This window comes from Netta rufina (assembly GCF_964035555.1).
Source record: "Netta rufina genome assembly, chromosome: 29".
In the NCBI taxonomy this organism is placed as follows: Eukaryota; Metazoa; Chordata; class Aves; order Anseriformes; family Anatidae; genus Netta; species Netta rufina.
In genome coordinates this window covers 2104400-2120323 of record NC_140153.1, presented here as the reverse complement: position 1 = coordinate 2120323, position 15924 = coordinate 2104400, and the positions used below count along the sequence as shown (strand labels likewise).

General features: G+C 60.5%; 2 protein-coding genes across 3 annotated transcripts; one reads left to right on the top strand and one right to left on the bottom strand.

The window, feature by feature from the left end:
- Positions 1-5026: 5026 nt before the first annotated feature.
- On the bottom strand, positions 5027-9948 carry LOC311219953 (SLAM family member 9-like; the record flags this gene model as incomplete). Its single annotated transcript, XM_084303309.1, has 6 exons — positions 9865-9948; positions 8837-9145; positions 8505-8768; positions 8118-8304; positions 7675-7747; positions 5027-5068 (listed from the first exon to the last, which is right to left on the bottom strand). The coding sequence occupies exons 1-6, from the start codon at positions 9932-9934 to the stop codon at positions 5027-5029; spliced, it is 945 nt and encodes a 314-aa protein (XP_084159435.1). The 5' UTR covers positions 9935-9948.
- An 834-nt stretch (positions 9949-10782) lies between these two features.
- LOC311219711 (natural killer cell receptor 2B4-like) lies at positions 10783-15830 on the top strand. 2 transcript variants are annotated; one of them, XM_084302984.1, is made up of 9 exons: positions 10783-10871; positions 12715-13023; positions 13092-13355; positions 13650-13751; positions 14148-14221; positions 14363-14428; positions 14540-14605; positions 14785-14844; positions 15073-15830. In XM_084302984.1, exons 1-9 carry the CDS (start codon positions 10817-10819, stop codon positions 15148-15150), a joined length of 1074 nt encoding a protein of 357 aa, XP_084159110.1. In that variant the 5' UTR covers positions 10783-10816; the 3' UTR covers positions 15151-15830. The 2 variants fall into 2 exon arrangements, with proteins under 2 accessions (XP_084159110.1, XP_084159109.1); XM_084302983.1 differs by having other exon boundaries at positions 14088-14221.
- The last annotated feature ends 94 nt before the right edge of the window (positions 15831-15924 follow it).

The following is a 15924-nucleotide window of genomic DNA, read 5'->3' as shown; positions in this document are numbered from 1 at the left end:
CGCCCCCGAGGGTTGCGCCTGGACGCGCGTGGGACCTTGGAGTTGCTCGCGTGTGCACGGGTGTGCATGCGTGTGCACGAGGCTGCGTGCGTGTGCATGGGTGTGCATGCGTGTGCAGGCGCGTGCACGCGTGTTTGTGCGCGTGCATGCGTGTCGGCGCGTGCACGCGGGGCGAACACGCGTGTGAGCACGCCGGGGGGGGGGGGCTTTGTGCCGCTGTGCCCGTGCGTGTGCACGCCCGTGCACGCGTGTCACGCCGCACGCGTGCGTCCTGGGGCGTGCGTCCCCCTGCGTGTGCACACTCAGGCACGTGCACGCCAGCTGGACGGGTGTGCAAGGCGTGGGGCTGCCCGGGGCGAGCAGCACCCACCCGGGACCCTGCAGCACCCACCCGGGGCAGGGGGCTGCAGGTTGAGCCCCATGTCCTCGCCCTGCCTCACCTCTCCGCCGCCGTTCGGGCGGCCTCTCCCCCACGCCGCACGCTTGCTGATCCTCCCCTCTCTCTATTCCTCTTTTGAAAACTTTCTAAGCCCCAACTGAAGGCCCTGGATATCAGCGGCTCGAAAAATCCTCTTGCCTACAGGCTCCGGGGAAGGGAAGCTTTCCAAGTCGAGCGGAGCGGGCTAAGCCCTCGGTAGAGGCAGAAGCTTCAGCTTTCATGGTTGGGTTTTTATTTTTTTTTTTTCTTGGCTGTTGTTGTTGGGTTTCTTTCTTTCTTTCTTTTTTTTTTTTTTTTTTTTTTTTTTTTAAATAGAATTTCTAGCCCTGAGGGTTTTAGAGAAAACATTGCAAATGGGAACCAGCGCCGGCTGCCTGCCTGAGTCAGCAGGCATCTCCTGCGCCCGCCGGCGGCTGCAGCTTTGCCAAGGGTGGAGGAGCGCGGGGCGACGGGCAGGGAGCTGAGGCCGCCTGCGAGCGGGGAGGCCGAGCGCTTGGCTCCAGTGGGCATTTCTAGGAGGGCTTTCGAGCCTTCGCTCTGATTTTTACTTTTTGTCGGAGCTGCTGCCCCCAGCCCGGACTCCGCGCGGGGCGCTGGCGTCGCCGGGTGCCCCCCGTGCCATGCAGGAGGTGGCTCACGGCGGACTGCGGGGTCTCTTCCTCCTCCTCCTCCTCTTCCTCCTCTTCCTCGTCCCTCGCAAGGGGCTGGGGGCTGCAGCTTCGCCCCGGCCCTGCCCTGCCCTTTGCCCCCCGCTCGGCGAGGCAGGATCCGGCCCCGCTGCCGGCGGCTCCGCGCTGCCCCCTGGTGCCGCCGCCCGGGCAATAAAAGATGCTGAGCGCCGAGGGCGCCCGGTTCCAGCTGGGGACGAGGCATCGCCGTGTCCCCTGCCCTCCTGAGCGGCCAAATCCTGCCCTCGGCTCGCCAAAGCCCCCCTGCTCTGCCCCCGGGGATGGAGCGTGGGGCGAGGGGCCAGGGGGATGCCGCCCTCCCCCCGGAGGAATGTGGAGCAGAGGAGATGGAGATAAGTAGGAGGGAGTTTGTCAGGCACGAAGGAAAGGGAGAGAGAGGTCAGGGGGGAGCGGTGGGGAATTTGCTGACGGGGGAGGAGAGCAGAGCAGAGCAGAGGAGCTGCCACGTTCGCTGCCACGTTCGCTACTCAGGAGCAGGGGTGGCTGCGGATGGGGCTGGCGCTGGGGGCACCCCAAAACCAAGGCTGGAAGGAGCAGAGCAGGACCCCCTGGCCCCTGCTACGTGCCAGCCACCAGGGCATCAGGGAGGGATGAGCATCAAGCCCATGGACCCCAGAGCTGGGGCAGAATGAATGAACCCATCCTTGTGGCAAGCGTGGGCCATCGTGGCTTGGGGACACCCTTTGAGGTCCCCGTGGTCCCATCCGGTAGGGTGCTGAGGAGCAGTCAGGAAGGTGCCGGCGGTGCCGGGAGGGGGGCAGCTGGGGACCAGGCTCACGACACCTCCCGGCACCCCGTGCGGGGCCGGAGCTGGCATCAGCGATTTGTTTTCTCCCACTCGCCGAGCGCCGGAGGCAGAACGGGAACTCCCGTGGTGCGCGGCGGTCCATGAAAGCCCATCTGTGCCAATAATAATAACAATCATAATGATATTTATACAGAGCCTAATGTCTCCGAGCAGCTTCCAGAACCCATTTGGAGGCAGCCGCTCGCCTTTGCTCATTACGAGCGGCGCGCTGGAGCGGAATGGCTAACGAACCTGCTCGTTAGCCGGCCCCGGCCCGTGTGGGCGCAGCGCTGGGTGACATCGGCGCGGGGCTGCCCAGGGTCCCCGCCGTCCTTTGGTGGCTTTGGTGAGGGCTGGGGAGGTGCTTGGGGGGCTGCAATGCCCGGGGGGCCCTGCCCGGTGCCGCCAGCCCCGCTCGCAGCGTGATGGAGAGGACGGGATTTCACTTTCCGCTCACCGGGATGGAACAACAGGGAGCAGAAAAATAATTTGAAAGCTTCCGAAAAGCACCTCGGCGGGGAAAGGAGGTGGATTTCCCTCCCCGATTCAATAAGCGGCCGGGCTGGAGAAGTCTACCCCGGCGCCGCAGCCCCGCGTTAGGGCTCTTTATTATTATTATTTCTGTAAAGCAATTACGAGGCAGCCTCCTTGCCTGCACTCCCCTGCTCCCACCAGCGTGACCTCCGTTCCGCCGTAATTAACGGCCTTCCAGGAGGGGAGGCAGCGGGCGCTGCGTGCCCGGCTCCTGCCTGCTCGGCGGATGGTGATTTGCAAAGAGCTGCAGGAGGCTCGATTTCCTAAGGAAACGCAGCTTATGCGCTCGTGCTCCCGCTCCCTGCCAATAACTTCTGAACTCCTTGGCTGATTGAAAACAAATTTCACAAGCGGGTCAAAGTCACGGGGATAAAGGATCTCAGCGGGGCTTCCTCGGGATCCAGCTGCTTCGCCGCTCGCTGTCTTGGTTTCCCCATCAGCAAACCGCTCAGCAGCAGCTCCCCAGGGCCAGCGAGAGCAGAGCCGGGAGCCCTGGGGCTGGCCGGGTGCTGCCTAACCACAGATTTGCCCCAAATGCCAAGGAAATGGCCAAAATGCTGCCTCCAGCATCGTCGCCTCAGGGCCGGGCCAGCCCCAGCTCTGAGCTTCACCCTCTCTCCACCCCTCGCAGCTCACCTCGAGCACCCCAACACTGGTGGAAACACCAGTTGTGTTTCCGAGGTGCCATCGCTGTTTATTCTTTATTTTTTTCCCTTTCGCACACTAATTCCTGGAGTGTGCTTCCATCTCCTAACGAGGTTTTGTTTGTTGTGTTTGTTTGTTCGCCTCCCAGGCTCGGCTCTCGGACAGAGGTGCTAATAAAGCAGACATCTGTCACGGGGGATTAGATTGTGTTCTTGTTAACACGCTGTTTCCTTTAAATAAATAATTGTCCCCCAAACTGGCATTCAATTATTAAAGCAAACACTGGCGCGCGGGTGACGGAGCAGCGTCAGGATGCTCTGGGAGAGCTGTGGAGATCGAGGGGCATCCCCAGGCAGTGCCCGTGCATCCACCCTGTCCCCGTCCCCGCCCCCCATGGGGACAAACCCGGGGCAAAGTGTGGGAGGTCGCCCTCGCAGCTCTCAGGTGTGAATTTTCTTGCCTGTTCCCCATCCTCCAGGCTGGGTTTGATTGCCTCCTTCGCAGGCTGTGCCTCAGCATGGGGACCCTATGCCTTGTTTTGGGGACCCCGTACCTTGTCTTGGGGATCCTGTGCCTCATCTTGGGGACCCTGTCCCTCGTTTTGGGGACCCTGTGCCTTGCCTTGGGGACCCTGTGCCTTGTCATGGACACCCTGTGTGTCATCATGGGGACCCTGTGCCTTGTCTTGGGCACCCTGTGCCTTGTTATGGAGACCCCATGCCTTCTCTTGGGGACCCTGTGCCTTGTCTTGGGGACTGTGCTTTTTCATCCCCTTACCCCACGGGTCTGAGGCCCGCTTCATGCATGATTTCCATCAGGTCTGGCAAAGAGGCAGAGGAGCGAGATGCTTCGGAAGCGGACACAGGGAGGGGACGGGGAGCGGAGCTGTGCCGGACAGGGGCCGGGTCTCGGTGCCTGGGGATTTTCCCTCTGTACCGGGCTCCTGCTGCTCCTGCTTAATAACAGCAGGACCTGGGAGAAATACGGCTCTCTCCACACACTCGAGATGTGGAGAGCAAGCCCTGGCCCTTGGCAGGGAGGATTTAGGCTTGCTGGGGGAGATGGAAATGCGTGTTTGCCGGCTGGTGATGATAGCAGCCATAAAGCATGCGCGCGGTGCCCCGTGGTGTTAATAAAGCCCAGGTAACGAGCCTGCCGCCAGCTGGGGCTCCCTGCAGGGGTGCTCGGGGTGTGTGGGGTGTGGGGGGAGCATGAAAATGCTGCTGGGGGATCTGGGAGATGTAGGGGGGGCACAACTGCTGGGACTGGTACACAAGGCAGGGCTGGATCTGTGCCACCTTGTAGGTGCAAGAAAATGAGCTCCGTGCCCCCCCAAATCCCCAGGGGGTGGCACCCCCGGAGCCAGACCCTACAAACCCTACACACTCCCTGCGCCAAGGCCGTGTGGGGATGGTGGATGGGGCAGTGCCAGGCTCTGCACGTCGGGGCAAAACGTCAGAGCAACGTGAAAGCCCGGGGTGCCCCAGCAGGGCTCTCCTTCCCGCTCGTCCTTATTTGCCCAGTCCTAATTCATAAATCAGCAGGCGGGAGTAATTTTCCCAGGAGAGCATTTAGACGGCAGATTGAATGAGTAATTTACTGGGAACATTAAGACGGCACCGGATAACTTATTTATGAGAACTTTTTGACAGATCTGCCCGTCAATAATTTATGCCGCACAGCATTTAGTCAGGGTCACCAGTAAATAATTCACTTATTAAAAAACTATGGAAGGTTTTATGAGACGCTGAGTTACTATCTCACACCGAATTTGGGGCCGTAAACATGAATCTGATGCTGACCCGGTAGCAGAGGAATCCCTGGATGGGGAGTGCTGGGACAAGGCACTGCAGGGCACGGGGTGGGAGCAGGGACGGGGAGAGGTGTCGCTGGATTTGGGGGCAGCTGCTTCACTTCTCGTCCTCGCAGGGCTCAGTCCTTGGTCACCACGTGGACAGCCTCCTTCAGCATCACCTGTGGACCGAGGAGGGTGGCCACAAAAACCCCCTGGGCCACACGATGCCTTCCTCCCCCAGCACCCAGGGGCTGCCCCCTGCCCATCCCCGTTGCGGTGGCGTCTCCTGTGTGGTGCTCAGTGCCTGTGCCCGGTCCCACTGTCCCCATTCCTCCTAGAAACAACCCCAAAGCATCCCTAGGGATGGGTGCTGGTGCAGACGGGATGCTCCAGGCTCCCTGCCCGGCATCTCAGCCTCCTCAGCCGAGCAGCGTGGCCATGGCCATGCCCCTGGGTCCCCTCCTCTGTGGGGGTGTCTGGGGACCCCCAGTCCGTGGAGCTGTGCCCTGCTGCAGCAGGAAAGCCCTGGGGCTGGTGGAGGGCGATTGCATGAGGCTGGCTGGAGGGATGTGGGTGTTTGTGGGGTGAAGGACGGGGTGATTTGGCACGGGCTTTGCTGAGGAAGGGGCAGCAGCTTTGCTAAGGTGTGCCCGGGTCTGATCCTGCCCTGGGTGCGCAGGGAGGAGGAGGCAGCTCCTGCAGAGCCCGTCCTGCCCGTGTGGGTGACGAATAACCCGGTGGGGCTGGAGGGGACCGAGAGAGGGAAGGTGGCCCCGGGCAGCCCCCAGCATCCCAGCCCGTTCCCCATCAAATCCACCTGGAAGCAGGGGCACGAATTCTGCCATCACCCCACAGCTCAGGCGCTGCATAAAGCAGCTTTGGGCGTTCATTTGCCTCTTCCCGTGGTCACCAGACCTTCCTGAGCCTCCTTCCATCCTTGACCCGACCAAAGCGAGGGTTTCCACCGCTCCCAGCTTCACCCCAGCGGTTTGGGGTTAATGCACGGAGCCAGGGGTTGCACCCTAAGGGGGTGCCCGGGGGTGGGGGGGGGACCCCCACCCGGAGCCAGCCCGGCCCGGTGCGCGGTCGCATGCTGCCACCTCTCGGGCAGAGCCGCGCTCTGGGCAGGGCGAGCGTTTTGCCTAAAAGCTTGCTTTTTCCCCCCATTTCATTTCCAGCGAAAGGGAAGCCGGGCGCTGCGGGAACGGGCTGCGCCCCCGAGCCGGGGGGCTGCAGGCGAGCTAAAAGCCAGAAGCGGTCGCAGCCTCAGCGGGGCAGGGCTGTGGGGTGCCCGTGGGGACCCCCCCTGGCAGCAGCACCCCAAGAGCCTTGCATAGGGCTCAGGGGCCGCATCCTGCACCCACCCGCAGCATCGCCTGCCCGCAGCCGGGGTCAGGGCCAGCAGCGGCCGCGTGTCCCCGTGTCCCTGTGTCCCCGTGGCCCCGTCCCTCGTGCGGCCACGCGAGCGGCTCCCCCCCGGAGCCCCCCGGCGCCTGCACATCTCAGGGGCCACATTTCGCTGGAAGGGGGGATGAGAAACCGCGGATGATGCGCTGAATAAAAACACCCTCTCCTCTGCAATGCGGTGCTTCGAGTATGCAGCATCTTCCCTTCCTCCTCAATGTGGTCTGTGAAACGTGGTAAATGCTTCCCTTTCATTCCCTTCCTTTTTTTTTTTTTTTTCCCTCCCTCTCTCATTTTCTTCCCCCTCTCTCCCGTGGCTCGCGCTCCCCGGGCAAGCCGCAGAAAGCTCCTACAGCAAAGGGAAGGTCCCCTTGATGTAAATTGTTCCCTACATGTTGAACCCGGCCGCAGACAAAAGCTCTAATTAATCGGCTCAGCCCCTGCTCTGGAGTGGAGGTTTGCAACCTCGCCTTTCCTCTGTAGCCTTAATTAGTTTTTGCTCCTCTGCCTGCGAGCAGGGGGCCGGGGCCGGGGGAGCCCCCGCGTCCCACAGCACCATGGGGAGCGGGGACACGCGGGGAAACGGCCCCGAGAGGGCACAGCGGGGACTAACGAGCACCCAGCAATTAACGATGGGCACGTGAGGCGTCCCTTTACTGCCCCAAAGGAGAAATGGAGCCGAGTGGTCCCGTGGCAGGGCGGGATGCGCCCCTGGAGGGGGCTGATGCTGCTCCCCCATCGCTTTGGGTGACGGAGGAGCGGGGACCCTGTGCCCCTTCCGTGCCTGCTTCGGGGCTGCAGGAAACCCACCCTGGGGAGATGGGAGCTGCTGCTGAGGAGTTTTTCCAAGAGTTTTGCCCAGGATCTGCCCGGCTCCCGTCCTTTAACACCATCCCCGGGGATGCTGAGGCCCTCCCAGAGCATCCCCGGGGCGCGTGGGGCTCCCCTCGGGGCCGCGGCGCTGACCACTTGGCCGGGGATCGGGAAGGGCTGGGAGACAATGAGCTTAGGCGCCAAGCCCATAAGGTGATTAGCGGCGGCGAGGGGATCACAGGGCAGATGCAGACGGCGAGGGGGGGGGGACACACACGGATTAGGGGCTCCTCTCCCCTCTCCCTGCATCACACACTGGCCGGGGCAGCCGTGCAGGGGACAGTGCGGGGCTGTGCAGGTTTAATTTGGGCAGCCCTGAAATCCCAGGGCAGGAAGCAAAGCGGAGCAGGGTAAAACCACTCTCTGGACAAGCTCATTAATATCTCCCAGCGCCGTCGATTTTGCAGCGTATCTATCGGCCGGGCTAGATAAGGGCCAACAAACCGCTGCCGCCTTCAGATAAGGCGGTGCTCCTTCGCCGTCGCGCCTCGCTCGCAGTTTATCTGACGGCGGCAGATCTGGAGGTAAAGAGATTTGGCAGCGAGAAGAAACCTGCGGCGATGCGCGAGCGATACGCAGAGCTGCCCAGATAAAAGACCGGGGGGGGGGAGCGGGGGAAGAGTTTAAAGCAGGGCTGGGATGCGCTGCTTCTCCCAGATGGAGCTGGGATGATGGGGAGCCCCCCGCCCTGCCCCATGCTTGGGATGCTCGTTTGGGAAGCACAAGGGGACAAGGACCAGGGCTCCGTGCTGGGGGGGACCCTGCTGCGTGTCCCTGAGGTCCCCAAAAGCTGTCCCAGCACCACAGCCAAGGTGAAGGGCAGCTGACAAGTCAGGAAGGGTGCTTGGGGATCTGCAGAATGGCCCAGAACTGATTGAGGAACACCAGAATGCTAGAGAAAAAGAGATTTATTGGCTTGTTGATACATTTTCATGGGGGTTAACAACTCACAGGGGTTGGGCTGCTTGCGAGTCCCTTCCTGGGGGTCCAGTGCTTTGGGACAGGGATGCCACCGCCTGGCTCCTGTCCTGCTGCCGCGTGAGGACATGCGTGATGACCACAGCAGCCACCAGGCTGCCCAGAACCAGGAGGCTGAGAACCCCCTTGGTTTTGCAGTAGGACCACGAAACATCTGCAACTGAAGAGCCAAAAGATGGGGAAGGGGGGGCACTTTCCACCTTGGGGTCACCGAGCCCCACTGGGTTTGGAGCATCCCGCGGGACTGATCCTGCCAAGCCCCCACCTGCATGCTGCCACATCTCCCACTCATTCATCCCAAACAGATTTCAGTCCCAAAGCTCATTTAGGACATAAAGGTGCAGGAAACGTCCCACAAACCTGTGCGTGGAGGGAGGCAGAACGTCCTGGTGTCAATGCTGGCTGTGCTCCAGCTGACCGGGTTGCTTGCATTGCAGATGTAGGTCCCAGGCTCGGTGTCCCCATGCACCCACGGCACGTTCTCATGCCCCAGGGGCTCCCCATCACGGGACCAGCTGTAGGAGACGTTGGCAGCACCGGGCACAGAGCAGAGCAGCGAGAAGTTGCACCGGCCCTGCTCCTGCTGCAGCACTTGTGCGTTCAGGCGCAGCTGGCTGATGCGCTCTGTGAGGACAGGGGGGTGAGAGGGGCCGGGGAGAGTGCTGGGGGGGGAAAGAGGGGCAGCCACTCACCCCACACTGACATGTGGAAGCACTGAGAATGAGTGAGGCCAGATGTAGTCTCAAAATCTGCATAGTAGTTGCCGCTGTCTGCCTGGGTGACCGGGCTGATGCGCAGGGAGAGGGTCTCCGGGTGGAAGGTGGCTCTCCCAGAAAAACGATTCCTGAAATCTGGAACTTCATCCTTTAAAGCACTCACGATGACCACCTGGGTTCCTGAATCCAGTGCCACTCTCCATTCCAACCTTACCCATGCTTGCAGCGGTTCCTTGGGCAGCAGCCGCAGCTCTCCTCTGGCAGGCACAGCCCTGTCCTTGCACCCTGCGGTCCCAAAGAAGAGGCACGGGGTGAGCATGAGGCATGGGGGGTCCCAGGGTGACAGAAAAACCTGGGGAGGGGGCTCAGCTGTGCTGCAGGGGAGTCCCCCACCCAGCCTAGCCCCAGGACTGGCCGGGGTCTCTGGCACTTGGAAAGTGGCCAGCAGCGTGTGGCTGCATCACCGCTCAGTTCCCCTCGTTCTCGGAAGGAGCTTGCAGTTAATTCCTCCTTCGCCTCTCACATCCTCCATCACCAGTTGTTTGTGGGTAGTGAGAAGGAGCTACTGTCATGTACACCCACTTCGGGGTTATTTGTTCCCAATCCATGCTTGTTATCTAGGGCCAATATGAAGAGAGTTGTCTCTTGCAAAAACCAACTCTGCCTTAGCTCTTGCTTGCTTCTCCCTCCCAGAGCACACTAAAGCCTTGGAACTAGAATATTTTCTCATAGATATGCATCCTTTCCAAAAAAAAAATAAAAATAATTCACAATAACTGCACAGCAGGGAAAATTTCAGGCCCTCAAAAAACTGCTTTTTGCTTTCAGTGCCACTTTATTGGGGTTCTTCTCCCCCAGCCACTCAAAAGATGATCTTGGACTTCGCTAGTGACCATTTTCTTGCTGGTTGGCACAAAAGACACAAAAGAAAGAACCAAAACCAATGCCACAGCTGAATGACGATCTGAGGCAGGCAAGTAACAGCAGTTTCCCAATGAGCTTACCTTGGGCTTGGCTGAGGAAGAGGAAAGGGATGAGGAGAAGGGCAGCGCGCTGCATGGCCAGCTGCACCATGCCACGCAGGAACAGGAACGAGGCATGACGTGGCCGTGAGGGCAGGCGTGGGGGGCTGATCCTCAGCAAGTTGTGGGGTAATGCATGGGGCAGGAGGCTGGCCCTGTACCCACAGCCTGGCTCCATGGGGCGGTGGGAGGAGAGGGATGGAGCCCTGAGCAGGGGCATCGCCCAGCTTCGCCCGTGGGTGCAGCATCACCGAGGTCCTGCATGGCTACGAGTGAGAAGTGCATCAAAACATGGAACGAGCATGAGAAGAAGTAAAAAAAAAAATCAACCCCACATTCATGCCTTTATTAGGTCCCAGAGAAAGGTGCTGGGAGGTGAGGGAGAAGGCAGCTCTGGTCCTGTACCTCCCTGACCCCCAGGCCGGGCTGGGCACTGCTCTCTGGTGGGCCGGATCCTGCTCGGGGCTGTCTCCAAGCTGGTGTCAGGGTGCTCGCATGCTGTACACTGCGAGCAGCCAGTGCCTCTGAGCACCTTCTCCTCCCAAAGACAAACTGCAAAAAGAAAGCAAAACCCCAAAAGCACCCCCTTTACGTAATTAAAATTAGTTTCCCCTGAGGTTTGCAGCCACTGCGCCCTGCAGCTGAGCTCGCTTGGGATGCAGCAGCACGAATCCCCCAGGGGCCAGGGGAGCCTGAGATGGTCCCATCCTCCCCACTGGTGACGCAGGGACAGCGGGGGTGGCCGGAGGCGAGCTGTGGCAACGCGGAGGATATTGCACTGGAGTGTGCACCCATGAGGGTTTGAGGAACCGCAGGCGAGAGAGGAAGTTGTTGATGGCCGGTCACGGGTTCCCAGGGCTTTCTCCAGCTGCAGACAGCTTGCTCGCACACTCCAGAGATGGAGCAGCCCCGGGATGTTCTGCCAGCACCGTGGATGGCGCTGTGCCTGGTGCTGTGGGTGGCAGCCCCACTCCCTGCAGGTGCCCAAGGTGAGGAGGGGGCGCAGAGCGAGCTGACGGCACGGTGGGGTGGCTGAAGGCTGCGGTCAGGGCAGGGGGGACGCGCGGGTGGGACGTGGGTTTTCAGCCGGTCTCGGGGGTCCTGAGGAGATGGACAGGGGCTGGGGGAGTATTTGGGGTTTTCTCTGCCTCTGTCCTCTGCACCCAGGCCGGCCCAGCCCATTTGGGGCCATCGCTGGCCGCCGCGCCGCGCCAATTCCCTTTTGCAGGCCGGATTTCTCTGCTGAGCGAGATCAGCCTCTTCTGACAGCAGTTTCGGGGAACTGTCAGTGCCTGAGGCTCTTCCTAAAACTGGAGACTTCTGTGCCGTGGGGAGCAGAGCCCCTGCAAGTGCCTGGGCTCGGGGGCACGTTTGGTGCCTTCAGCATCCGCTGGACACATTTCCATAGCCCCCATCACGTTCCCTGCTTTTGCTGTGAGCGGGGTGGGCACCACCTCTGCCTCCTCTCCCCGACCACCCCATCCCCACCAGTTTGCTGGCCAGCTCTGCCAAACTGGCCCCGGGGGGGTCACACCTGGGGGGATGCTGCTGGCTTGAAGCTCCAGCAACAAAACCTGCAGCAAGCTGGGGCTCAGTTGAGCTGCAAAACCTCCCTGGAGGTGCCGGTGCGGTTAACCTTGGCGTGCTCCACCAGCTCGGCCCCTGCATTCACACCTCTGCAGCCTACACTTTGCATTGTCTCTTCCCCTGCTCGCTGTGACCGCAGTGGCTGGGCAAGGCACAGCCTGGCCGAGGGCGTCACGGTGCCTTTTGTGGTTTTCTTGCAGCACGACGTGGTTGCAAAGCTTCAGCTGTCCCCATTGCTTGAAGGCTCCTGGGTGCCTGGAGCGGGGGGCGCACAGTGCAGTGTGATTCAGGTGTGAGCCCGCGGGGGATAAATAGTGCTTATCCCTCCCAGGGAAGCTGCTCCTTCTTTTGCACGTCCCAGACTCTCCTATTGCTTGATTTGGGGGTGTCCCCTCTGTATCGGGGTCTGGTGGCTGCAGTTTAATGAAGGTGAGGTTTAGGCTTGGTGTCTCAAGTCGGGTCTCGCCCCCACCCACGCACGCAAGGAGAGCGAAGCCGGTGGCTTTGTCAGCGCCCTCCGAGCATCGACGCGGAGCTGTGATCCCCGACCTGGTGCTTGTCTCTGTGGCCGTGCCATACAGGGGGCTATGGGAGGGCGGCAGCACACCCGGCTGTGCCATGCCGAGCTGGGGACCCTCAGCAGCCCCCCACCTTTTGGGGCTGCTGCAGAGCCTGGTGCAGCCCCAGCTGCACGGAGGCAGGAGGAAACGGAGCGGCTGCGTGCGTGCTCGTCCTGGTGACCGCTGCCTTTTGTGTGTGTGGTTTTTGTTGTTGTTGTTTTTCTTTTTTTTTTTTAAGGGCTTTTTATCTCACCTCTACCAGAAGCCCAGACATCCGGGGCTGCTCTGAACAGGAAGGGGAGAAAGCCCAGCTTCGGGGTGGGGGGAAGGGTCCCTTGGGTAAGGTTCTTGCTGCTCCCCAGGCTGGGCAGGCAAGAAAGGAGCTGGGGCAAAACCGAGCAACTGGAGCCTTACTGGAGGGGCTGCAAACACCTCTGCTCAGGTCAGAGATGATACAAACACGGGCAGCCACCAGCTGTGAGTACGGGGTGCGGACAGACACACGGCCAGCTTGGGGTGCTGCAGGAGCTGGGGACACCCAGGGACCTGGTCCTGCTGCGCCGAGCACTGGTGCCCAGAGGGTATGGGGACACCAGCACAGGGGGCTCCAGTGGGTGAGCCCCCTCTCTCCCTGCCCCGGGAGCACCCCCCATGCTCACCCCGTGCCTCTTCTTTGGGACCGCAGGGTGTGAGGACAGGGCTGTGTCTGCCGGAGGAGAGCTGCAGCTGCTGCCCAAGGAAACACCACAAGCATGGGTAAAGTTGGAATGGAAAGTGACACTGGATTCAGGAACCAAGCTGGTCATTGTGAGTGCTTTAAAGGATAAAGATCCAGATTTCAGGAATCGTTTTTCTGGGAGAGCCACCTTCCACCCGGAGACCCTCTCCCTGCGCATCAGCCCGGTCACCCAGGCAGAAAGCGGCAATTACTCTGCAGATTTTGAGACTACATCTGGCCTCACTCATTCTCAGTGCTTCCACGTGTCAGTGTGGGGTGAGTGGCTGCCCCTCTTTTCCCCCCCAGCACTCTCCCCGGCCCCTCTCACCCCCCTGTCCTCACAGAGCCCATCAGCCAGCTGCGCCTGAACGCACAAGTGCTGCAGCAGGAGCAGGGCCGGTGCAACTTCTCGCTGCTCTGCTCCGTGCCCGGTGCTGCCAACGTCTCCTACAGCTGGTCCCGTGATGGGGAGCCCCTGGGGCACGAGAAGGTGCTGTGGGTGCATGGGGACACCGAGCCTGGGACCTACATCTGCAATGCAAGCAACCCGGTCAGCTGGAGCACAGACAGCATTGACACCAGGACGTTCTGCCTCCCTCCACGCACAGGTAATTTGCCCTCGGTTCCATCAAAACTGGCTTTGGGGGTGCATCACCTGCACTGCTCCGGTCTCCGGGACCTTCATTTCCCCAGTGAAACTCCAGAGGGTGCCATGCTGCTGCTGGGCTAAAATGTGCCCAGCTTCCCTTCTTGGGAATGGAACGGTGACTGCTGGGCGCGGGAGATGTACATCGGGGCTGAGGTTTCCTGGGCAGGTGCTGAGCTGTGGCACTGATGGGGACTGTGCTTCAGAAACATCCAGGCTCTGCCCCACGTCAGCCTTCTGCCCTCATTCTTCTCAGTGTCTTCTGTCCTGTTGTGGGCAGCGGCCGTGCTGCTGGTGCTGGCTGTCTCCCTCGTCGCCTGGTGGTGCTGGAGGAAGCGACGGAAGGACGGCTCGGCAGGTTTGACCCCGGGGCTGGCGCGGGGATTTGGCTCTGCAGCTTCTGCGCTCCTGCTAATGCTCTCAGTGCTGGCCCTCAGCCACTCGTCCCTCCTGGGCTGATGTGGGACCAGCCACCAAGCCCCTGGCTCTGCAGGGAGGTCCCCGGGGATGGGCTGAGTCCTGTCCCAGCGCCGTGCCCAAAGCCGGTGGCAGCACCGGAGGCTTCTCCCCATGGGGTCTCGGGGACTATTTGGGTTGTGGTCAGTGCTAGCTCTATTCAGAGGAGGAACAAAACCTCCAGACTGCCGAGGGATGCCTTTCTCCCTCTGCTTTGCTTGACTCGAATGCTTCCCAGGGGCTGAATCCCCCCAGCATGGGGGCTGCAACCGCTCATCCCTTGCTCTGACCCTTCAAGCTCCCCCAGGACCCGTCGAGCCATCGATGACTGTCTATGAGGAAGTGGGCAAAGTCCAAGCTGGCCAAGACCTTGTGAGTGTTGGGGGCGTCCCTGGGTGCCCCCTCCCCATGCTGTGCCCCCGGGCAGCATGTGGCCCCCGTGGCATCGGTTTGGAAGTGTCTGTCGCCCTGGGCTGTGTCCTTTAACCATCCTGGGGCTGCTTTCTCCTGCAGAACAGGAACAGGGAGGCCAATGTGGTAGGAAACACTATCTACGCCGTGGTCTCCACCAAAGCACAGGTGGGGCTCCAACCCAGGGGAGGGAATCTGGGTGGCCCCCTGGGCAGAGGGCTGCCCCTTTTGCCCATAACTTGCTTTTCATCGCACGTTTTCACTGTTTCACCCTGGCAGGGGCCCAGACACTTCCAGGAGCCCCAAAGCTGCACCATCTACTCCACTATCCAACCTACCAAGAAGGTGAGCTTTCCCTGCCGAGGGAATTTGGCAGAGAAACCCAAATCCTCCCCACAAGCTGAAGGCATCGGTGCTCGGTGGGACCCAGCACTCCCCAATGCTCCTGAAATGCCCTTAGGGACCTTTGGTGGGGCAGCAGCCACCCACTGCCCCTAACGGCAGGTCTTTTCTCTGCTCCACAGTCCCCTTCCATCAGGAGGAAGAAGCTGGATCCAGCTCTGGTCTGCACTGCCTACACAGAGGTAAAACGGGCCCCGGCCCCGCGGGGAGAGGAGCCCCACGCATCTCCTCTCCAAGTTCCACTCTGCAGCTTCTGCTGCTGGAATTTGGGTGACTTTGGGGGTGTTTTTTGGTGACTAATGAAAGCTCCAAATCACCCTCCCCGTGCGGGGCTGTAAATGCCATTGTGGGGAACCCGAAGCGACACCCGCCAGTCCCTGCCGGGCTGAAACTCCCCCCTTTCCTTGCAGCCTACGGTGCCTTTGAAACACTTGAGTCTCCCACCGCGGACCTTGTCCCCGTCTCCTGTGGACAACCACCACTCCTAGCCCCTGGCTGTTTTGGCAAGACCTCCTCTTCTTCTGGAGCCAGCACCCAAGGGGCAGCACCCGTGGGGAGCTGGGGACTTGCTCAAGATGAGAACATCCAGACATGGGGTTTTACAAGGACTGCAAACCCAAACTGCGCCTTGGAGGCTTTGCTGCGAGGGAAGGGGGACAGGCTGGGTGGTTGAAGCTTGTCTGTGGAGGAGATGGCTTTGAAATCTGGACTGTGCGTCGGTGGGAGCTGAGGATGCAGGATGTGCGTTAGTGCCAGTGTATGAGCTTGTTTTTTGTTTGTTTGTTGTTGTTGTTGTTTTTTTTTTTTTTTTTTTTTTAATTTTTTGACAGATCCAATACACCTTGCGAATTCATTTTAAGTGTGAATAGAAGCTGAACTGCAAGAGGCAATTGTGGGGCTGGTTTAATTAGCTTAACTGACTATTTATAGCCTCAAATGTAACTTGGAGGGGGAAGAAGCGGGGGGTGGATCACCTTGCTCTGGGATTGGGAGCCTCTGAAGCCAATGCTGAGGAACTTGGAAAAGTTTCTGCTGTGTGAACTGGGGTGGCCCTGGGGATGATTTCAGGGCAGGAGCATGATGCTGGGCATGGCCTCGAGCACCTGGAGCCATCCCGTGTCCAGCAATGCCCCCATGTCCCTTCCCCCTGAAGTTATCCCATGGCACGAGTGGCTCTGGGAGAAGGGAGGGGAGGAGGAAGAGGGGCTCTGGCTTCAAACATCTCACCAAAGGCAAGATCAAGGGATTTTATTCGGGATTAA

What these genes read in the sequence shown, in the direction of transcription:
- LOC311219711 (XM_084302983.1), top strand. Translation starts at nt 10,817, where the DNA reads ATGGCGCTGTGCCTGGTGCTGTGGGTGGCAGCCCCACTCCCTGCAGGT. An exon ending in ACTCCCTGCAGGTGCCCAAG is followed by an intron (nt 10,872 to 12,714) that starts GTGAGGAGGGGG and finishes TTGGGACCGCAG; the next exon opens with GGTGTGAGGACAGGGCTGTG. An exon ending in TGGTCTCCACCAAAGCACAG is followed by an intron (nt 14,429 to 14,539) that starts GTGGGGCTCCAA and finishes TCACCCTGGCAG; the next exon opens with GGGCCCAGACACTTCCAGGA.